The sequence below is a fragment of the Ochlerotatus camptorhynchus genome, unplaced genomic scaffold (genome assembly GCF_037179485.1).
Source record: "Ochlerotatus camptorhynchus isolate MF236.1 unplaced genomic scaffold, CSIRO-AGI_Acam_v1.1 ptg000366l, whole genome shotgun sequence".
In the NCBI taxonomy this organism is placed as follows: Eukaryota; Metazoa; Arthropoda; class Insecta; order Diptera; family Culicidae; genus Ochlerotatus; species Ochlerotatus camptorhynchus.
Genome location: NW_027040854.1, coordinates 481,611 through 506,200, shown reverse-complemented (window position 1 = coordinate 506,200; position 24,590 = coordinate 481,611). Strand labels below are relative to the sequence as shown.

Sequence of the window (24,590 nt, the reverse complement as noted above, 5' to 3'; positions counted from 1 at the left end):
GGAATCCTTATTGGTTCCTATTCAAAAAGTTGCTGGAACGATTAAAGCCGAAGAGTTTCGTCCCATCAACATGATGCACACATTAGAGAAAATCATAGAACTTGTAGTTAAGGCCAGCTGTTGGAGTATTTGAATAGCAACTCTTTGTTGATACCAGAACAATCGGGATATCGGCAAGGTCATTCTTGTGAAACTGCGTTGAATTTGGTGTTAGCAAAGTGGAAAGACAACTTGGAGCGTAAAGATACGATTGTTGCTGTTTTTTGGATCTGAAACGCGCTTTTGAAACAATTTCTAGACCCTTATTGTTAAGTAGAATCAAGCGCTTTGGAATTACGAGTTGCCGTCTCAAACTTGAATGAAGATTTGCAGTATCTAAGTAGATGGTTGAAGTGTAAGCAGCTAAAATTGAATACAAGTAAAACTAAATTTATGGTAATTTCGCGGAATCGATTAAATGAGAACGTCTCTGTTGTAATTGATAATGAGACTATTGATCGCGTTCAGGAGATTAAATATCTTGGCGTGATTATTGATGACAAACTTAAGTTAAACCCTCACAATGACAATGTCATCAAGAAAATTGCTAAGAAGTATGGAATTCTATGTCGATTGAAAAACGATTTAACTATTGCCAGTAAAATACAGCTATACAAATCAATCATCTCTCCTCATCTAGACTTTAACCCATCAATTTTATTTCTGTCCAATTCAACACAAATATCGAGATTTCAGCGCTTGTAGAATAAAATAATGCGTTTGATTTTGAGATGTAATAGATTCACTTCCTCAACTTTGATGCTAGACGCCTTACGATGGTTGTCGGTGAAGCAAATAATCTCATTCACAGAATTCATTATTTTTTAAAGGAATAAATGTTTTCAATTCGATGCCTAGACACATTAAACGTACAACAAAATTAGCAGAATTTAAGAGACATTGCATTTCACACGTTAAAACTGTCTTTTGAATGGATATCCAGTGATTTTTTTTATGTATTGAAGTCATTTTTAACGGATTATTTTGTATGGATAGCTGTTATAACGACTTTTTAATAATTATTGTAGCACTGCAAAAACTATTTTGTTCGCCACGATGGTGATGATGGATTTTTGATATTTGATTTAATAGTAGTAGTAAAAAAAAAATAGTAGTCTACAATACGCGCGCGGAGGCGTATTACGTATATAGAGGACTGAATTTAACATTTGAAAAAAATGTAATGTTGAAGCTTATTTGGAAGTAACCTTGAGTTAGTAGTAAGTTTTCTGGCAAATGTTGGGGGTTCGTGAGCATTCCTGACATTGCTTAAAATTATGATAGCATCAGATTGCGGGGTTGCTAGTGTAATAGGATGCTTTGTTGATTGTTCATTAACTCTTGATCGCTTGTAATACTTATGAATATTTGAGGTGGACAAAAAGGCGAACTAAGACGTGGACACCTAAGCTTTTTCACATTTCTATCGCTGTGAAGCAACTGTAAACTCTAGAGGGAATTTATATCTGTTAATATAACCGCTCGTTTTTTTGCTTACCTGTTTAAAATGTTTACATTTAATTATCTTAGAGATAAATCGTCCAGCTCAAACCTTTGTACGGGTAAGAGGTGGGACCATCCATGCTTGGCATGCACAGTTGTACACACCAACTGCTCATTTGGTAATAACTTTTTACTCAGATGTTGAAATTTATTTTTCTTTAAAGTAATTTATAGATTAGGCTTATCGTTTACTAAAGATATGCGAAGATTAGGTAAAGCTTAACATTTGAATCAACACTATTCAATTTAACACTTCAATTCCAAGATGTGCAGTGAGCATTTCTCACCTCATTTTTACAACGCAAAAACAAATACAGTTTACTACTAGCATTAAAATCTACTTTTTTTTACATATCTATAACAAGCTTACACTCTATTCTTTCTACTGCTTCAAAAAAAAAAAACTATGTTCCGTCAACTGTGTGCGAAGTTATTAGCAAATGAGCATACAAATTTGATGTCTTCAGGAAAGTTTCATATTTTTATAGGTACTACAACTCTGCTCAAGAAACTACCCTTCTTTCTCTTTAGCAAAAAAAGTTATTATTTAATTTTTTCATACTATGCCATGACAAATATTGGTTATTGTCATAATATGCTCAATGTTTTTGTGAACAATTCTTCTGAAGACAGTTTTTGGATTAAGTCAACCGTTTGACCACAAAACAATTAAGTTCACCAAATTGGCATCTCCGACCACTGTGCATTGGTACTCAGTACGGAAAACAAGATCGACGGAAAAAAAATCAAGGAAAAAACAATCATATCTGTCGAAAGTGTTAGAGAACCAGAGGCGCGAGGAGTGGGTGGGACAGGTGGGACATGTCAGGGAGTAAAAAGAAACAATAATAACAATTTAATTATTAAAGTTAGTTTTGGCATCATTCATTTAATTTTCGCCTTTATATCCGATTGCGCGAACCTTGGCCCCCATGCTTTTTTTATTTCTTCTACATTCTTCACCACTTTAGGTCGTTTTAGAATCCATGGTCCAGTATTTTTCTATTGGGCGCAGTTCAGATCTTTCGGCAGTGGCATGATGCCGGCTAGAAGATCGTCGTGAGTCTTCGGAAGAGGGAGAAGCCGCTTATGGAGACACTCTTCCGAATACACCTGTCCATTCATGGTGCTTGCGGTAACGAAAGGTGTACTCCGCTTTCCGCAAGTACAAATCGCTTTCCAAATTAAGAACTTGTTTGCGAACTTCGACATCTCTGTGTCCTGAGGTTCTCGGAAACATCACACTTATTCTTGGCAGTCACATACAGGTTTCCTGGAATCTGGTTGAAGTCCGCCTTCACATATGTCTCGTCATCCATTACGCAGCAGTGTGGTTTCGTTAACTTCTGGTCGTACAACTTCCGGGCACGGCTTTTCGCGATCTTATTATGTTTCTCGTCACGGTATGGGGACTTTTGAACCTTAAACGTACGTAGTCCAGCTCGAGTTTTGGTATTCTGCACGAAAGTCTTGTTCACATGCAACTTTTTAGCCACAACTCGAACTGAGGAGTTCGGTTTCCGTTTAAAGGCCCCAACGCACGCACTATCCCGTATCCCGTGCATTTATGCCATGAGTAGTACGCTGTTTCCTGGACGCCCTTCAACCAATTACACTTTTTTTTTTGTATGTGATTAGTGTCAACACTGTCAACCATAAACTAGTTTTATAAAGCAAATCAGCTCAATTGGTTAAAGGATAGCCGGTAAATAGCGGCAGGTGGATGGTACCATTCACCGCATACATGGAGGGTTTACTGTATATCGATTGAATCAGTGAATTTGTGTATTGAAGATGGCAAGCTAATTAAAGGTCCATCTACGTGGTTCTCTGGGAAATTTCACTAGTTTTGATCCACCACGGAACAGCACTGAATTTTGCGGGTCTTGAGGACTACAATATTGGGAGCTTTATAAACCTGTACACAATGCATAGTGCAACAAGCTGCCCATCCAAAATAACAAATATTCAACCAGACCTAAAATCAAACCCATGGTTCTGCGGTTTTGCTTTATAGTTGCTGCATTACGGGTTTTACTAACATAATATAGAGTTAAAAGTAGATTATGATCATAGCTTCTGGGCTTTTTCGAAGGAGTGACCGAATAGGAAACGATCCATTACACATATAGACTGACAGTTGTTTACGGAATTTCCCCATAGGCTTCTGTGTGTTTTGTGTTCGTGCGGTTAGCGGCGTTATCCGTCATTCAGGCTATTATGTGTGACACGAAGTGAGGGTTAGATTCCCGCTCCAGCCGGTGCAACTTTTCGTAAAAAGGATACTGGTCTACTGGGTTTTTGTGTTAACACTAGTATTCAGTCTGTGCAATCTCTGGTTGGGACCTCCCTTAGTTCATTCGGTAAAGACGCAGCTACAAAGCAAGACCATGCTAGAGGTGGCTGGGTTCGATACCCAGTCCGGTCTACACACTAAGATTTTGTTTTCGTGTTCGGTAAATTTTACCGAAATCAGAACAGTTGAACGTTCGGTAATAGTGTGTAGACCGGACTGGGTATCGAACCCAGCCACCTCTAGCATGGTCTTGCTTTGTAGCTGCGTCTTTACCGCATGAACTAAGGGAGGTCCCAACCAGAGATTGCACAGACTGAATACTAGTGTTAACACAAAAACCCAGTAGACCAGTATCCTTTTTACGAAAAGTTGCACCGGCTTACACGTTCGGTAAAACTTTGACCTTAATTATAAAGCTATTGAACTTGAACATAATTTCAAAACATGTTCAATCTTGTATAAATGATCAATTCTTGTCATTTTAGTGGAGATTTAGTTTAAAAGTAGCTGAAAAGCAATTGAATTGAATTGCATAAATTTTACCGAACAGTTCAGATTTCGGTAAAAATTACTGAAGTTGGCGATAATTTCTAAGTGTGTACACACTCAGCTACGTTGGTAAATGAAGAATATTACAGATTTTTCGGTAAACAAAAATAATTTTACCATCATTCGGTAAGTTTTACCGTAGTGACGGTAATCTGGCTATTAAATTGACGAATTCAGTAAAAAATATTACAGTACGAATTTGTAAATTACAAACTCGTTTACCGAACTTTTGTAAATTGTTCCAGCCTGTCAAATCGAAAGACGATCATATTTATTTCAAGTTTAAAAGTAAACAATGCCAGCTGAAAGTGATCGAAAAATCCAGTGAAACAACGCAGGTATGTCATTTCGTCTCACACACTGAGCCGGTCAAGTCGCATCGGTCTCGTTGTACGACACTATCATTTGAGTTTCGAGTTTTTCCCCACGCGAGGGTTTTTTCTCGCCAAAATTAGTTGGCATAGTGTTTAGACAACTAGTGCGCGAGTGAGGAAGCCGTTAATGATATGCCGAGTGCTTTCATTACGGTCCAGCTTTAACCCAGCATCATCGCAACATCATCAGGAAAATCATCACCACTATCGGTACATCACCCCATCGATAGCAATAACGAAAGAGCGTCATATTGCCTACCGAGTCGACCGAGGCACACCAGCATCGAGGTTATTGACTCTGCAGCCGTTGGATCAAACAATTATATCTCTCCAGTCTGCTGCCGCCTCAGTGCAATAGGTATAAATCGTGTCGTTTGTTTTGTTCTCGCCAGTATAGCATCTCCCTTGTTTCCCTGGTCCAATATTAGACTAGTGTTTAATTAGGGTGATCCAAAAAATCCAATTTTTTTTTTCGCTTGATTTTTTTTCTTGTTTTTTTTTTATCATTTTTTTTTGTATTACTTAGGGTGATCCAAAACTCTGTTAATAGTATATAATCATTTTTTTTTTTATTTTTCTTCCGCATGTATTACTCTTTAGTAGAGTGAAACTATATCAACTTGTTTATACATATATTTATATATATTTTATTTATTTTTTCTATTTTTGATATTATTTGAATTTACTGCAATTATTTGAAAAAAAAATTACAAAAAACACCATTGCGGCGATATTTAACCGCAATGGATGAAAATGATAAAGGCGGGGGATGGTCGCTTTCCATCTTAGACGACGAAACTCTTAATTCCACCTCACACGAAAGTCTCGAGGAAGTTGTGGAAATGGAAACCCTTGACATTCCAGTTGACTCGCTCTCCAGCAAAAATACTGGAGCATATCCCAAGAAAAGGTATCGCCCACAACCCTCTCCCCCACCATCTCCTCCTCGTCCACCTGCACCCCCCACACCATTGTCCCCCAAAACCTCTGCGCTAAAGGCTTACCCAGAAGCCTCGAAAGGCCCATGGGTTGTTTTTTTCCGGCCCAAACAAAAATCTTTGAACATTCCGCGGATCTCTAAGGATCTAACAACACATTTTTCGGCCGTTACCGATATTTTCAAGGTAACACCAATAAAACTGCCCGTTACCGTTGATGACCGGAAGCAGGGTAACCAAATTGTTGCGTGCGAGCTTTTTTCATTGGAATACCGAGTCTACATACCCAGTAGTGAGGTAGAAATTGAAGGAGTGGTCACCGAAGCGAGTTTGACTAGTGCTGATTTCATGGGTCCCGATTCCTTCGGAATCTTTAAAAACCGTGCTTTGCCGAAAGTGAAGATATTGGACTGCTTTCAAATGCAGTCAGTATCCATCGTAGGCTCAAAAATAAATCGTATTCTTTGTCGAACTCGTTTCGTGTGACCTTTTCGGGTTCAGCAATACCTCACTACGTCGCTATAGGAAAGGTTCGACTGCCCGTACGTCTGTTTGTACCTCGGGTAATGAACTGCTCTAAATGTAAACAACTTGGTCACACATCGGACTACTGCTCGAACAAACCACGCTGCGATCAGTGTGGTGCGCAACATCAAGAGGGCCCTAGCGGTGCTCCTCCAAAATGCGTGTACTGCAAGGAGAGCCCGCATACCCTGACTGACTGCCCGAAATATAAACAGCAGGGGGAAAAAATTAAGCGGTCTCTGCAAGCACGCTCCAAGAGAACAATAGCAGAACTCTTGAAGAATACCGCTTCATCTTCTCAGACCACACCAAAAAACAGTAACACGTTTTCCATTTTGCCAGTTGATGATCTAGACTCTGACTCAGAGGGCGGTGAGGGTAGTCCGTTTGTCTTTAAAGGCAATACGAGAAAACGAGCAAAACAACACACCACCGAAAAGCCTCGTAAGGCCATTCGTACGGACCACCCTTCCACCTTGGAAAAATCAAGAGGTAACGGAAATGCACCGAAACCCATTCCACCGGGTAATTATTTATGACAAGAACTTTCCGTCACTTCCAGGATTATCTAAAACCCCAGATGTCCCAGTTTTTCGACCAGAAAAGCAGCTGAATAATCAGCAAGAACATGTTCACGTTTTCTGGTATTGTGGATAGCTTCTTCAGTATATTCAATATCTCTGACTCAACGAGGAGCATTATTAATTTAGTGCTGCCAATGTGTTACGTTTAGTTTTGGGTAGTATCAATTCGCTTATAAGCATTTGGGGTATGACATTATTGATGCCTAATCTCCCGTGAGCGTGCATAAGCAGATTATGCCACATGGGCCGCATCGCTTGAAAAGCAAAGAAAAGCGAAAATTATCTTGCCCATCATTCCGCATTGACGTTGCTGACAACGCTTCCGCACGCACACACACAAGTACCAGCACAGTAAACATCAGTGACAGCATAAAGGGAGCCAGAAGAAAAGTGCATTCGCACAAGTAGCACGCAAAACGGCGTGGTCGATAATCGCGATTGCCGTGATAGTAAGTTGGCAGTGTAAAAAACTGTGTTCTCGGGCGCGAGCAGCTCTGTGCGATCGAAGAAGAACGCACCGGATGGTGGATCAACGATCAAACATCGTTGAAGCTTGCCGACGACAGATTAACCGGTAAGTTAATCAAAGAAAGTGAAGGTAGGAAAATTCACACTCTCCTCTCTATAGTGCGCTCAGGCCAAGGCAACGACGCCAAAACACGATCTCCCGGACAGACGCTATCGGTGAAGAACCACTGCCTGTGGCTAAAAAGGCCTTCAAACAGAAGTAAGTCGCTTTACTCCAACAGTCGCCACATGAAAACTAAGGGGATATGCGCCCCAGGGCCTTTTGTTCTGATTGCTATTCCGCAGGTCGGACTACTCAGCTGCACGAGGGCCAGTGTGTCTGGGCTGTGCGTGATTCTGGCGAGGTCATCGTAGACACGACGGATGAGGGTTGTCCGGACCGGACTCTAAACCACGGAACAACGGGTGGTCATTGTGCTGTGTGTGTGGAGCAAGTCAGACGGACGAGCCGCGGAACATCCGTGCGGTAATCCAGCGGCGGTAAAGGTGCACCCAGCAGCATTGAGTGAGTACTCTTAAGAAAAAGTAAGCGGAAAGAAGAAGAGAAAAGATGTAGGAAAGTGAGAGCAGCAAAGGCCGAAGAAAGATAGGAGATGAGGTTAGGCAGGAGAAAACCATGCCGGCACAATAAATTAATGTAAACGTCAATGCTAACCCAATTTTTATTTCGTTGGTGCACATTTTCCCAGTGTTTGCGTGTTAGCCCATTCAAAGGTAGTCTGCTCTACCGCTACCTGTAAATTGCAACAAATGGTGAAAAATATTTTGAAGCCACTAGCTTCTAGGGGATATGATCTCTGTTCTTCAGTGGAACTGTAGAAGTCTTATGCCAAAACTTGACACATTTAAATTTTTAGTTAACAACTCACTTTCTGATGCATTTTCCCTTTGTAAAACATGGCTCTCTTCAGACAACGATCTTGCTTTCCACGATTTCAACATTATTCGCCTTGACCGCGCAGATTCGTATGGAGGGGTGCTTCTCGGGATCAACAAGCTCCATTCCGCGATCTCTCGTCAAAGTTTCGCGGATATCTGCACGGCTATGCCGGAGCCACGGTTGATCTTGGGAGATTTTAACTCACACGGTACAGACTGGGGGGAACTGTACGACGACAACCGCTCAACCTTGATATACGACATGTGCGACTTCTTCAAAATGACAATTCTGAACACCGGGGAAGCAACACGAGTAGCCAAACCTCCAGCAAAAATAAGCAGATTAGACCTCTCACTTTGTTCGAGTTCACTATCGTTGGATTGCTCGTGGAAAGTAATTCAAGATCCCTACGGTAGTGACCATTTGCCAATCAAAATTTCTATTACCAATGGTTCATCTTCTACTCGTTCGGTCGACATCGCGTACGATCTTACGAAAAACATTGACTGGCGAAAATTCGCGACCGCGGTTCTTCATGCCAGTCAATCGGTTGACGTACTTCCTCCGCTGGACGAGTACTCCTTTCTCGCGCGTCTTACCATCGATTCTGCGCTGCGAGTACAGACAAAACGTGTTCCGGGTGTTTCCATTCGCAAACGACCTCCCACCCCGTTGTGGGATAAGGATTGCACCGACGCGAACAGCGAGAAGTCCGCCGCGTTTAAACGCTTTCGCAAACACGGTAAGGTCGAGGATTTCGAGCGGTACACCGACCTCGAGAAAACGTTTAAAGGCAAAAAACGCGGTTACTGGTCGATGGTTTGTCACGTGAGACATCCATGAGAACACTCTGGAATGTCGGCAGGAGAATGCGAAACGCGTCATCACCGATTAACGAAGACAAGGAGTACTCGGACAGTTGGATATTCAGCTTCGCGCGGAAAGTTTGCCCGGATTCGATGTCGGTTCAAACCAACGTTCGTGATTGCCGTCGGGTAATAACGAAATAGATTCCCCGTTTTCGATGGTGGAATTCTCACTTGCCCTCCTTTCATGTAACAATTCAGCTCCAGGAATGGATAGAATCAAGTTCAACTTGCTTAAAAATCTCCCAGATGTCGCGAAGAGACGCTTGTTGAACTTATTCAATCAATTTCTGGAGCACAGCATTGTTCCGGATGACTGTAGGCAAGTAAGAGTTATCGCCATTCGAAAACCTGGTAAACCCGCGTCGGATCATAACTCGTACCGTCCCATCGCGATGCTGTCTTGTATACGGAAATTGTTGGAGAAAATGATTCTTTTTCCTCTAGACAAATGGGTCGAGTCGAATGGTTTACTTTCAGATACGCAATTTGGATTTCGGATAGGCAAAGGAACGAGCGACTGTCTTGCGTTGCTTTCAACTGAAATTCAACTGGCCTACGCGCAAAAACAGCAAATGGGCTCAATTTTCTTGGATATTAAGGGGGCTTTTGATTCTGTTTGTATCGATGTCCTTTCGGATAAACTCCACGATAGTGGGCTTTCACCAATTATGAACAACTATTTGAGCAACTTGTTGTCTGAGAAATATATGAGCTTTTCTCATGGAAACTCGACAACTTCACGAATTAGTTACATGGGTCTCCCCCAGGGTTCATGTTTAAGCCCCCTTCTTTGTAATTTTTATGTAAAATACATTGATGGTTGTTTTGATGAAAATTGCTCGCTAAGGCAGCTTGCAGATGACGGGGTTGTGTCCGTTATAGGGCCAAGTGCACCGGACCTGCAAGGACCATTGCAAGATACCTTAGACAATTTGTCTACTTGGGCTATGAAGCTGGGTATCGAATTCTCTCCGGAGAAAACTAAGTTTGCTGTTTTTTCTAGGAAGCATCATCCTGCACAGTTGCAGCTTCAACTAAAGGGTAGAACAATCACTCAAATTATATCTTTCAAGTATTTACGTGTCTGGTGCGATTACAAAAGCACGTAGGGAAAACATATTGCGTATGTGAAACAAAAATGCCAACAAAGAATCAATTTTCTTCGTACAATTACTGAAACTTGGTGGGGAGCACACCCGGAAGATCTGATCAGGTTGTACCGAACAACCATCTTGTCGGTTCTAGAGTACGGTAGCTTCTGCTTTCAATCCGCGGCGAAAACACATATCTTGAAGCTGCAACGGGTTCAATACCGTTGCCTCCGAATCGCGCTTGGCTGTATGCACTCGACGCATACGATGAGCCTCGAAGTTTTTTTTTTTTATTTTTTTTTTTTTATTTATTTTGTCAACCAACGTAGACTAGTACAACTAATACAGTTTTGTTTTCTTAAATATATATTTATATAAAAAAAAGTAGTGTCAGCTTTCTTGTCTTTTCTTTTATGAGTTGTTATTTCTTATGGAATAAAAATATTGCTTTAGTTTATGCCGAGACATTGTAAAGTCAATGGTTTCGCAGTGTTTATTGTAAGAGGCCATCATGCGGTTTAATGGCCCATATTTTGCATAATTTGTGCGATGATGTTTTATGGCAAATAAATTTCGATTTCGGAGTTGCCGAGTGGGTGCATGGAAATTTAATTTTGATAAAAGTTCTGTTGAGTCAATTCGCTGCGAAACGATATCATTTACAAATGAAACCATTGCATATTCACGACGCTCTTTTAATGTTTGTATGTTTATAAGCATGCAGCGTGCTTCATATGATGGAAGAGGAAATGAAGTCCAACCTAATTTACGAAGAGCGTATAATAGAAATTGTTTTTGTACTGATTCTAATCTTTCTTCGTGCGTGATTGAAAATGGAGACCATACAATGCTGCAATATTCCAGTATTGACCTCACATAGGCAATATATAGTGTTTTAATTGTGTAAGGGTCCTGAAAGTTATAGCAAAAGCGCTTGATAAAGCCTAGCATGTTATTTGCCCTGTGAATAATTGTATTGTAATGGTCTATGAAAGTTAGCTTAGAGTCTAAGATAATTCCTAAATCCCTAACTCTTTCACATTTGTCTACAGTTTGATTTCCTAATGCAATTGAAATGTTTGAAGTTGTTCTTTTTCTACTAAATGATATTAAGTTACATTTTTTTACATTCAATTCTAGTAGACTTTTTTTGCACCATATGTAGAATATGTGTATTTCATTCCGGAATATATTGATGTCTTCTTCATTTCTTATTTCCAAAAAGAGCTTCATGTCGTCGGCATAAATAAGCAATTTAAGTTTTTTGAGAATGTAAGATATGTCGTTTACGTATAGAATAAAAAGGAGAGGTCCCAAATGAGAGCCTTGGGGGACGCCTGAAGTGACTTGAATTGGGCTCGATTTCTTTCCGTTGAATTTAATTATTTGTTGGCGGTTAGTTAAATATGATTCAAGCCATTTCAGGAGCCCTGACTTAATTCCAATTTTTTGCAGTTTAAAGAGTAACATTGGTATGTCTATGCGGTCAAATGCCTTGCTAAAGTCTGTATAGAGAGCTTCTACGTGGTTTCCATTAACCATTGCATTCAATGAATAGTCTATAAATTCAAGAAAGTTGGTCGAGGTCGAACGACCCTTGAAAAAGCCGTGTTGCATGTCAGTAATTCTATTTTTGATTTGGAGAAATAATTTTTCGTTGATAATTGACTCGAAAAGCTTAGGAATGCAAGAGATAATGGCTATACCACGATAATTACGTACGTCAGATTTTCGACCAGATTTAAAGATAGGTACTAGAAATGAGCTTTTCCAAATTTTAGGGAAGGTTCCGGATTCCAGGGACATATTAAAAAGCCAAAACAATGGAGCAGTGAGTTCCATTGCTAGACATTTAATAAATACTGGAGGAATTCCGTCAGGTCCAGGACCTTTTGAGGCATCTAAATTTTTTAAAGCCTGCAAAATGTCCTGCACTTGAAGTTGATTGAGGCCAATGTCCCTTGAAAATTCTGGATAAAATGCAAAATAATCGCGGTCACGATCTTCTTCAGAAAATGTCGTATAAATTTCTTGAAAAAATTTTGCGAATAAATTACAGTTTTTTTTCCGAACTATCACCGACATTTTCGTCTAGATGCATTATTGAAGGAAAATTGTCAGATTTTAATTTCGTTTTTACGTAATTAAAGAAGTTCTTCGGACAGGACTTTATTTCACGTTCAGTTTTTGCATTATATTCTTCAAATGCAGTACTGATAGCTAAATTCAGTTGATCGCATAGATCCAAATAAATTAATAAATTATTACTACTATTGTGTTTTTTATAAATTTTATGTGCTTTTTGCTTCCGATTTTTCAAGTTTTTTATTTGTCTGTTAAACCAGACTGGATTTTGTTTGTTTCTGTTACGTCTTTTTTTCTTCAAAGGTATTTCTTCCGAGATTATTTCTGTTAAAATTTTGTAGAACACGTCTATACCAATTTCGACATTTCCTACATTCCTTAAAATTAATTGCCAATTGACACTGTTTAATTTAAATTTTATTTTTTTCGTAGTCTGCTAATTTGTATTCAAAGACTTCTTCGTATTCGCAGTCGTTGGGTCTTTGGTTTTCATGCATAAATAAAGAATATTCGATTGCTGTGTGAAACGCTTCATTTTTCCACAGTGGATTTAATGATTCGGTCACACAGAAATCTTCATAAATATTCGTTAGTAAAAAGTCCAAACAGCAATTTTGTTGGTTTTTGATGTGGTTAATTTGGTTCAGTTTTGTCAAAAATGAACTGCAATGTTTCATTATCCCCAACGACTGGGAGTAAGATACATTCATTTTCAGAGTCCAGAATGAAGTCAGCATGGCGTTGATTAAAGTCTCCATAGATGTGAACTTTAACCTCAGGAGGAAGGTCAGATAGAATTTGTTCAGCACTTTGGAAGAAGGCTTTATAAGTGCTTTTATGAGCATGGTCTGGTGGAAAATACACTGAGGCGAACACGTGCGTTTCACCGGCTATGTGTGATTTCACCCAAATATGCTCAAATTCTGTAAATTTTGGTGTAAAGATAATTTCTGAGTTAAAATTGGCCGAAAGAGCTATAAGAACTCCACCACCTGACTTCTTCTGTGTTGCATGAAAATTTCTGTCGTCTCTGAATACATTAAAGGCATTTCCAAAGATTTCTTCACTTTTCACGCTTTCGTCCCAGCTTGTTTCAGTTGCCAGAATGACCGAAAAGGATGAGCATAATAAATTTTGATGAATTTCCTTCATTTTAGCTGGGCTTTTCATGCGATTGAAATTTTGACAATAAATCAAAATTTCAGTCGCATTCTGTCTGTGTGAAGAAATTGTTGGAAATACGTCGGTTGATAAAGTATGGTCATTGTTATTATTAGTTACCTCAGTCTCATGCCGAGCATCGTTATATAGAAATAATGAGTCTTCCTCAAGGTGCGTCAGCGGCGTTGAAAATTTACAAGATTGTAAAATTTGAGGGCGGCCTCCCTAGTAGATTGTAGCCGTTGCGTGCGTTCACTGGACAGGAATGTACGGTAGGATTGCAGGTCTGCCAAGGCGTCGTTTCGAGTAATTCCAAGTTCTTCATGGACGTCCAGGAAAATTTCGTGCAGGAGATTTCTGTCTTTTGGTAGTCCTTCAGCTGCTAGCATTAGAATAGCACTGGTTTTGGTGATTCCGCGAATACATGTTGATGATGGCTGGTCATGCAGGAAGGAGAGGTAGGTCCGAACAATGTCCATGATTTTCGGGTCCCTTAAACGCGCCTTCAGGAAGCGTTGGTCGCCAGTTACGGACTGTTCAGTAAGTCTCACTATTTGCGGACGCATGGGGTCCAGAAGAGGAGGGTGTTCTCGCTCAGTTGGTTTTTCAGTTCGATAAGGGTTAATAGTTTTTTCGAAATTAATGAAATTTAGTCCGCTTTCTTTGGGTGGCCGAGAAAATTGTTGTTGTTGTTGTTTGTTGTTGTTGTTGTTGTTGTTGTTGTTGTTGTTGTTGTTGTTGTTGTTGTTGTTGTTGTTGTTGTTGTTGTTGTTGTTGTTGTTGTTGTTGTTGTTGTTGTTGTTGTTGTTGTTGTTGTTGTTGTTGTTGTTGTTGTTGTTGTTGTTGTTGTTGTTGTTGTTGTTGTTGTTGTTGTTGTTGTTGTTGTTGTTGTTGTTGTTGTTGTTGTTGTTGTTGTTGTTGTTGTTGTTGTTGTTGTTGTTGTTGTTGTTGTTGTTGTTGTTGTTGTTGTTGTTGTTGTTGTTGTTGTTGTTGTTGTTGTTGTTGTTGTTGTTGTTGTTGTTGTTGTTGTTGTTGTTGTTGTTGTTGTTGTTGTTGTTGTTGTTGTTGTTGTTGTTGTTGTTGTTGTTGTTGTTGTTGTTGTTGTTGTTGTTGTTGTTGTTGTTGTTGTTGTTGTTGTTGTTGTTGTTGTTGTTGTTGTTGTTGTTGTTGTTGTTGTTGTTGTTGTTGTTGTTGTTGTTGTTGTTGTTGTTGTTGTTGTTGTTGTTGTTGTTGTTGTTGTTGTTGTTGTTGTTGTTGTTGTTGTTGTTGTTGTTGTTGTTGTTGTTGTTGTTGTTGTTGTTGTTGTTGTTGTTGTTGTTGTTGTTGTTGTTGTTGTTGTTGTTGTTGTTGTTGTTGTTGTTGTTGTTGTTGTTGTTGTTGTTGTTGTTGTTGTTGTTGTTGTTGTTGTTGTTGTTGTTGTTGTTGTTGTTGTTGTTGTTGTTGTTGTTGTTGTTGTTGTTGTTGTTGTTGTTGTTGTTGTTGTTGTTGTTGTTGTTGTTGTTGTTGTTGTTGTTGTTGTTGTTGTTGTTGTTGTTGTTGTTGTTGTTGTTGTTGTTGTTGTTGTTGTTGTTGTTGTTGTTGTTGTTGTTGTTGTTGTTGTTGTTGTTGTTGTTGTTGTTGTTGTTGTTGTTGTTGTTGTTGTTGTTGTTGTTGTTGTTGTTGTTGTTGTTGTTGTTGTTGTTGTTGTTGTTGTTGTTGTTGTTGTTGTTGTTGTTGTTGTTGTTATTGCAATTGCCAATAGTGTAGTTGTTACTGCCGCTGTTTTTGTTGGTATTGTTGTGGGGGTTGTTACCTGGTTTCTTTTCTCGTTTTTTGCGCCTAAGTCTGGCTTTTTCCTCGTTTTTTTTCCTGGTGACGGCGGGAATGTTGCTTGGCGTCATATTCTGTCCAGTCACGCTTCCATACTTTTTTATTTCCCAAGATTCGCCAGCTGGGGGCTGGTTCGTCAATTGTGTAATTCTTGGAAATGATGACGGCTGGTGTTGAAAGAGATTTTGCCATTTCTTCTATGTGAGATTTTATTTCACATGCTAGAGTACTTTGGGAGTCCGCTAACTCATTCTTGAGTGTGGAAATTATTGCAGGTAGTTGGTTAATTGAGTGCGTTGTTGTTGTTGTTATTGCCGCTACTGCTGCTGTTGCCGCTGATTTGGCTGCCGCTTTTACAGCTGTGCAGGTGTCCGCCGAAGGTGTGTCCAGAATTGATGAAATTGCATTTTTCATTTCAACAGCAATAAGTTTGTTGCTGCTGGTGACGGTCGACATGCTACGCTTAATATTGTCAAGCATTTCTTCAATGTGTTCAAGCACTGCGTCATGCGTCGCACTGAGGTTTTTGAAGTTAGTAAGCAATTTGTGATTTGCTTCCAAAGTATTGCCAATGTTTTCTTTGATGCCATTCAATGTTGTAGACAGTTCCTTCAGATTAAGTTCATTTATGAACTTATCCTGGCAGTCTTGGCACAAAGGCAGCATGAAGGTCCGAAGAATGTCTTCATGATTTCGCTGTGCACCAACACAACCTGCGTGAAAGGTAAGTACTCGCGGGTTATCTTCCACTGACAGATCGTTTCGCGGAACTGTCCTTCCGGTTTTTTATCCGTTATGAAGTAATGAACCCATTGGTAATAGAAAACTTTGAGAAGCTGCTCGACAGAAATCCTCAAACAAGATTCATGAGTCTCTTATACGAGTACATGACGCTGAAGATTGGCCCTTCTTCATTCAATTCCTCTCGTGTTTGCCTCCAAGACTTTTATAGTTCCTCTGTAAATTTTGATCTGACCATGTTGCAAGAAATCCGTGGAATACCAGATCACCATCGGTCGATGGTTGTTCCCTTAATTTTTGCAAACAAGTACCACCATGTTAGTAACAATAAGAGTTTTATAAACGCTTCCACTGGATTTGGAGTATTCAACGAATTTCATAACGCCTCATATCAACTGCAAAAACCCTGTTCCGTATATGTTGCGGAACTAGCAGCCATATTCTACGCAGTAGAGCAAATTGCCTCACTACCATTTGATCACTATTTTATTTTTACAGATAGCCTTAGCTCGTTGGAGCACTCCTCGTATTTCCTGACCGAAATCCGAGCAAAATTGAGTACTTTATCTAACTGCTCCTACACTATCACCTTAGTTTGGGTCCCATCTCATTGCTCAATTCCGGGTAATGAGAAAGCGGACTCGCTAGCTAAGGTGGGCGCTATGGAAGGCGATATTTTTGATCGACAAATCGCCTTTGCGGAATTTTTCTCAATTACCCGTCAGCACGTTCTCACCAACTGGCAACAAAAATGGAATGAGACTGATCTGGGAAGATGGTTACATTCTATTCTCCCACAGGTATCGAACAAGCCATGGTTCAAAGGATTGGACATGAGCCGTGACTTTATACGTGTAATATCAAGGCTCATGTCCAATCGTTAGACTCGCATTTCTTCCGAATCGGGCTTACAGGCAGCAATTTGTGCGCTTGTGGTAGTGGCTATCACGATATCGACCACGTGCTTTGGTCATGCACTTTACATTGTGTTGCTAGATTCGAGTTATCCGCATCCCTCAGGGCCCAAAGAGAGACATTTTGGCGAGCCGAGATCTCGAATATTTTATTTTAATTTATGTGTTTTTAAAACGGATCGATCTGAGGATTTAGTCGTTAGTGTCATCTTGTGTTCCCCCAAGTTGTTAGCTGCCCATCGGTGTACCCCCATGTTTGTCTTTTTCATCAGTTGGTCGCTTATTTCGAGATAAAAAGCACATTGCTCTCCAAACCTTGTGTTCTCAATCCCTACCCTGCCATCCATTTGTTACAATTTGTAACCCCTAACCTCGAGATAGCCGCGAGTAATCGGCCCCCGCTTTACTAACTTTAGCTTTAAGAAATTTTGTAATCTAAACAATGAATATCGGCTCCGCAAAGCTACGGCAAATGAGCCTGGAAAAATAAACGCATCATAAAAAAAAAAAAAACTCATGTATGTAAACAAATACAGGTGCACACCCTCTTAAATATTCTGTAAGAAATTGATTATAACACCTATTATTATTTGTTCTATGATTGTTGCTCAGACACCATCTGGGATTCTGTGTTTTGTATGCTGGAATCAGGTTTCAGTCTATGTTTCTGGACTGCATTACCACGAAACACCCACCTTCAAAAAGTACACTCCACCGAGCAAACCTAATTACTATCATACAAAATTATTTTAATAATAAATAAATCAAAAATAATTATGAGAAAACACAGCTTTACATTAAAAAACCCCCAAAAACAAACAAAAAAAAACCTTTTTAAGGAACAGATAAGTAAAAAATATCGAACCGATCAGTAAAAGCTACCGAATAGTTCGGTAATTTTGACAATTCATCAAAAAATCTGCTTATCGATCGTTCGGTAGTCATTTTGTTAACCAAACTGATTACCGAACGTTCAGTTTTTGAAAATTCGATAAAAAATTACCGAATACGGTAATAATTTATAAGTGTGTAGGAATTTTTCGCGTGGGAAAATTTCTTGACTTTCCCTGGGCATAGAGTATGACTGTACTTGTCACACAATTATACTAATGCAAAAATGGTATAGGCATCTAAAGTTTGTTGTTTCGTGCGTTGTGTGACATGTTGCACTGTCCTGTTGGAACCACTTATCGTTTCGGGCAAAATCGGGGTCTGTTTCCAACTGCCCCAAAACCCAATCAGCGAACACACGGCGTTGTGTATGATCGTTAAGCTTGAGCTCCTGGGTCAATTGAATCTTGTGTGGGTGCAGACCCAAGTCTCGACGCAGAATTCGCCAAGGTGAAGCCTGGCACTTTCGCGTACAGCGGCGATATTCTCGGCAGACCTTGTTCACGTACCGGTGGTGGTTGAGCGTACACCGAACCAGTTTCCTCGAATTTGTTCACCACACTGCGAATAGTCATCTCGGTGGGACGATCAATGCAACTGTAAAATGGGCGAAGCGCTCGGAACGTTGCTTGCAAAAACTACTCACTTTGATAAAACAATTTTATCATTTGCACGTGCTGTTGGACGCTACAACTCTCCATAGTAATTTGGCAAGACACACTGAATAAATGACAGCTAATTTGACACTTGTAGCTTCAACGATATAGCCACAATGAACTGTCAAACTTAGAAAAGCCTTAGTTTCCATTGGGAATTCACATGAGACTTTCCCAATAACAAAATTATTGATATTTATCTGAAATTCACATAATATTAATATGATCACATGAATTCTATGTGATAAATCACATAAACTTCATTGAACACATATGACACATAACACCACCAAAACACATGTGATGTGGTTGTGCGATTCCCAATTATGAGATCACATGAACGTTATATGAAAATCTAATGGATATTTTCCCTTGGAAATGTGATTTATTTTTTGAGTGAAGATAGGGGAATTTACGTATTCTCGTCAATCTAAGCAGCGTCCGAACTTCTATTAGCGATTTCTCAGCGTCACACACATACATGACAGGTTTGTTTGTTGACATTTATCTGCTGCTTGCTGTTCTACCAATTACAATCGACAGAATTGATCAAAACGGGTTGAACATGTTTTTACAACGCTCCAAACTTCTCAGGTGAGAGTGACTATTGTCGGCAGTCTCTTTTTCTTCGGCACCCTTTCCATTTGAACTGCGTGTTAACCAGCTGTTCTATTATCGGCAACTCGAAATCAGCCGTATTTTGTAGAGTGTATATTTCATTTAAAGAAAAATATGGCAGAACAGGATTGCACAGTCGTAAAAATGTAATCAGATTGAAGCTGAAAAGGTAAGGAATCGGTTTAATATATTCAGCGAAAAGTTTTGATGGGAAAATACAGTGAAATTAACGTTTCAATTTCGGTTGCCGAAAACAGTCAATGGGTGCCGAAGCCATAATTTACCCTATGTGATACATTTTTTGAGTGTAGGCTACTCTCATACTGCAACAAGCAGTGTTGCCTTGAAAGCTGTCGAAATCAATGAATAATTAATTATCTTGAAGTTCAATTAAAAAGTGGTAGGATAAATTATGGCTTCGGCACCCATTGACTGTGTTCGGCACCCAAAATTTAAACGTTATTTCGCTATATTTTCGCACTAAAATATAAATGAAACATACGCACTACAGAATACGGCTGATTTTGAGTTGCCTACACCCAACCGGTGGATGTAAGATTCGCTTACAATTATGTGGGATTCATCATCAGAGGATGTAAGTGGAGACCGCATGAACCGAGGATGCGATATACCTAGCTGCGGTCCGATGTAAGAAAATTGGAGACCGAAAAATGTGGAGTGTATTAGTGAGTGAAATTAATTATGTCGAAAAAAATAGAAAAAAGGTTGCCGACTTGACTCGAACCACGGACGTTGTGACTATCAGACCTGTGCTTTCTCCACTGCTCTCTCCATGCTTATGAACATGAATAGCCTAAAAGCAAATATGAAGCGCTCATTTTCTCGCAAGCTGGACTTCGTATGCTTTTTCTGCTGGAGAGATTCGAGACAAGTGTGTGCGTTGTTCTACAATGTTCTACAATGTGCGTCGTTCTACAAGCTTACTGGTATAGTCGAAAGCGTAGATGGAACACGAAATAAAAATGCTCGACTTTGTATGCTTTTTCTGCTGGAGAGATTCGAGACAAGTGTGTGCGTCGTTCTACAATGTTCTACAATGTGCGTCGTTCTACAAGCTTACTGGTATAGTCGAAAGCGTAGATAGAACATGAAATTAAAAAGACAAAAAACCATTACATCGCCTGCATGGTCAATTTATAACATTCGTTGCGATGTTCATGAACAGAGGATGATAGGAAACGGAACTAACATTCATTGTAATAGATTTTTGGTTTGCGTGTATAATAGAACATCGGTTTAACACGCACTTGAAATGGAAAGGTTGCCGAAGAAAAAGAGGTTGCCGACAATAGACAACGTTTTTAAACCGTTTTGGACAATTCTGTCGAAAGGATTGGATAGAATAGCAGGCAGCAGATAAATGGAAACAAACAAACACGTTATATGTGTGCGTGACGCTGAGAAGTTGCTTATAGAAGTGTGGACGCTGCTTAGATTAACGAGAATACGTAAATTCCCCTAGAGGATTAAATTTCACGTAAGGATAGATAGCAAGCTTACCCGCAAGCTAGGATGACGAATACAAAACGTTCATTTTTCTTATAGTAATTCCCATATAAACTTCAGTGCAGTATAATATAGCAACCAAATGAGCTCAAATTTGGGGCGAATTATCAGATTGAGCATCGATTGAGCGGGGTAGAGCAAAATCGATTTTTTGAACCACCCTAGTACATACTGTATGTTAAGTTTAACAGAACTCGACTGTTGAATAACTAAAATATTTTCTTGTATTTACAGACATTTCGTCATGGATTTCCTTACTCTCCGACAGCGTTGGCATACGATCCCGTGCAGAAATTGCTAGCGATAGGAGACAAATCTGGTACAGTAAGAATGTATCCTTTTTAACAAAAACTTTCCTACGTTTCTCTAACTTATTGAAGCTTTTTGTTAACAAATGTTAATGGTGTGTTTATATAAGTTAGTTTCCTTAACTGTTCCTTGATAGATTAGGAAGGTTTGGAGTTGATGCTCACGTAAAACACGAAGGAGAATCCGCATGTGCTGTGAATCTAATCGAATTTCTGGTGAACGAAGGTAGCCTTGTAACAGCTACTGCCGATGATACTTTACATTTATGGAATTTTCACGCAAAAATACCAAAAGTAGTACAAAGTCTGAAATTTCAAAGGGAAAGGTATACGATTGCTATTTCCCAGTAAACGCGTGTTTGTAAATAGCGTGTGGTGTAAATAAAATATATTTTTAGGATCACACACTTGCACCTACCAGTAGGCACTAAATGGTTGTACGTAGGGACAGAAAAAGGGAACACGCACATAGTTCATGCTGACTCCTTTTCCTTAAGCGGATACATCATCAATTGGAACAAGGCAATTGATCCGTAAGTATAACCTTTTATTTATTTAATTTTGCAATACAAAGTTACCTCTTAAAAGTGCTGGGACAACGCGTGCTTTACGTGTAAAAATAAAATAGTTGTTATCAGCAGATTCATATAGCGAATTTAATCTGCTTGTGTGAATAACTCGTGGCGTCCAAGTACTCATATAGAGTAACGGCAAGATTTTAGACGCAGCACAAATGCATTGAAAAAGAAGCTTTCACACTGCACGAATATAGCACACTAGTTATAGTGTAATGCCCATAACGAACCTATTAAAATCTCGAGCGAACTTTTTCGATAGTTGCTGCAATTTAAACAAATATTAAAATGATATTGTTTATTTCTAGGATCAGAAAGACACATCCTGGTGCTGTCGTACATTTGTCTGATAATCCATTAGATCCTAATAAGGTACGCATTATATTCAATGACGAATTATTAGTTTTTTTGTCCATTTTACCACAAGCACTATACTATAAAGTAAAAATATATGGTTTACTGTTGAAAATATGAAGACACGATCAATTACGACCTCACTTCAAAATAACGGCATACCGAGAAACTTGTTTTCAATTCAAAGAACTTATACTTTAGGCCGATTTCTTCATGCGCTTAAATCTTAAGCCAGATTTAACCATATGGGTAAAGTTGGTTTAAAAGTTAAGATATGTGAAGAAATTGGCCCTTACACAGTTGTACGCCAAATAACACAAGAAATAAAAAAAATACTGAACCTTCTCCGATTCGCATGACACTTTGCATAATTGTTTGTTTGTTTGTTTTGCATTTAAATTGTTGCAAAAAAAAATCGTCCATCTTTTATCTTGGTTTGTTTTGTTCGAAAATGGCGCCTTTGAGATTTTTCGATAAATTGTAGCACGAAAACATCACATTTGATCGAAATATGTACGCGGTTTTTTTGAGTAAAAATTCCATGATAAAAACCCAAATATCTCAAAAATTATATATTCTATTATCGTCAGGGGGTTAACAACGCCCTTGAGGACTCAATTTTGGGATGTGGATACATTGTGTTTCAGAGCATCTATTGGCCAAATTTGAGTGCTCTAGGACTTTGTTTACACCCTGATAATAGGTTAAGGTATTGCCGAAGCCGGCATTTCCCCTAGTTTCATATAAAATGCAAACTTTTGGATATTTAAAACCATGACCACTTGACAATTGATGAAAATTGTAGAATATCAACTTTTGGTAATATGGTTAAACTTCTTTCAAGGGGAAAAGATTTGTTTTCCGCCGATCTTGTTTTCCGTGCTGAGCACCAATGCTACCGACGCCAGGGAGGCAGCTCCTACACCTGGACCCTACCTATAGACCCATAAACTCATGAACCGGGGACCAACGGCTTTACTTACCTTTCGAAGGAAGCCGTGATCAGAGATGTTATGCCTCAGAACATCCCGGCGGCGCCGACTAGGATTGAACCCAGGCCTGCTGGGGTGAGAGGTAATCACGCTTACCACTACACCACCGGCGCCGCTAAAGAAGAAGTATTGACCATAAATGAGTAATATTGAAAGTAAACCGGAAAAACGCGCAGCGCAAAAAAATACATTAATTCCTAAACCGCCTAAATTCCGAAATCCACATAAAAAGCAATAGTAAAAATTGATTGAACAATAAAACCCAAGTAATTCCGAAAACCACAAAAAAAAACGCGTTAAAATTCAAACAAATCCCGAAATCTGCACAAATCTTAACATCCGCAAACAAAAATCCGACAAAAAAGCGCAAGAACCGAATTCAAACAACAATTTGAAGAAAAAAAAAAACTAATGGATAATGGATAATTTGCAGAACTTAACACCTCTATACTATAATAATAATAATAATAATAATAATAATAAACTACGTAAATTTCAAAATCCGTGAAGGCAGGGCTGATAGCGGGTCACCTTTTAGTGACTTTGTCACTTTTTTAAGGTGGTTACTAAAAAGTCCCTATTTTCGACAAAAAGTCACTAAAGTCACTTTTTTCGCCATTCCCGCTTGAATTGCAACGTAAAATTCGTTAAAATATTGTTACAGTGCTACAGTATGCTAAAATGACGGAAATTCGATGTCACCGGGATAAACTCAAGAACTTCGATGCCAAAATGTTCTTCTTCCTCTCTTTAAAAAATCTCAAGACCCTTGGAACATACTAGATTTTCAGGATACAGTTACTTTGTACAACTATTAAAAGAACTTTTTTCCAAAGCAGTTTTGAACAGATTTTAGAATAGATTCTAGAGATAAGGTACTTCAGACAAAAAGTTCTAGGGATTTTTGGGATGAACTATACGAGGGATATGACTAGAGCTCGAAGTCAATTGTGTGAGATCAGTGTTTTTTAAGTAGCCCTGTGAACAATTTCTTGGGTACAACTTGGACTAGGAACAGAAAGCATTTCCAGATAATTTTAAGGAGAACTCCATGTGAATTTTCAGTAGAACTTAGAGGAGAACTCCAAGACAACTCAGAGGCGAAGTGCATAGAAATTTCGAAGGAGGTGAAATCTTTAAAAAAGTTTATAATTCAAAGAGAATTTAAGGACGAATTTCAGGATTTTTTTTAGTGTTCTGCAGATAATTTCTGCACTGTTATTAATAAAATTCAAGGCACTTCCAGAGATAAACTCGAATTTATTTTTGAAGAACTCTATGAAAAGAAATTATTTTGAAAGAAATAAGGGAAATGGATGTAATGTCGGCCTGAATGCCCCTAATTTGGGTCAATACATAAATTCAGCAATCGACTAAATTTTCAATAGTGATCAAAAATATTCATTAGTACCGTCCCAATGACGCGTTCATCTATATAAAATAAATAAATAGCAGATTTTTAGCGATGCGCCTAATCTTAGATCCATAGGCCAACATTAGAGCCATTTCTCCTACTTGAACTTAAATATAATCCTGTTAAGCTCTGTAAAGCTTCTCTGGAACTTTAAATACAGCAAGTTGGAATAAAACTTGTTACCCATAACCAGGGCTGGTAGCGAGTCACTTTTTAGTGACTTGGTCACTTTTTTCAAGCCAGTCACTAAAAAGTCTCCTTTTATAAGGCCAAGTCACTAAAGTCACTTTTTCTTGTAAACAGTCTCTATTTTAAACTTTTTTTAACGTGCATTTAGTTCAAGATTGATCATTCTGCTTTCAGTGTGTA

At 39.0% G+C, this 24,590-nt stretch overlaps 1 protein-coding gene across 8 annotated transcripts in view; it reads left to right on the top strand.

Annotated features, from left to right (window-relative positions):
• Positions 1 to 24,590, top strand: part of Tomosyn (syntaxin-binding protein tomosyn) — a 235,908-nt gene that overhangs the window by 55,736 nt on the left and 155,582 nt on the right. For all 8 annotated transcript variants that reach the window (XM_065232266.1, XM_065232267.1, XM_065232272.1 and 5 more), the window contains 4 exons: positions 20,813 to 20,910; positions 21,024 to 21,212; positions 21,285 to 21,419; positions 21,770 to 21,833. In XM_065232266.1, the coding sequence (XP_065088338.1) occupies positions 20,813 to 20,910; positions 21,024 to 21,212; positions 21,285 to 21,419; positions 21,770 to 21,833 (486 nt within the window). The remainder of the gene's footprint in view (positions 1 to 20,812; positions 20,911 to 21,023; positions 21,213 to 21,284; positions 21,420 to 21,769; positions 21,834 to 24,590) is intronic.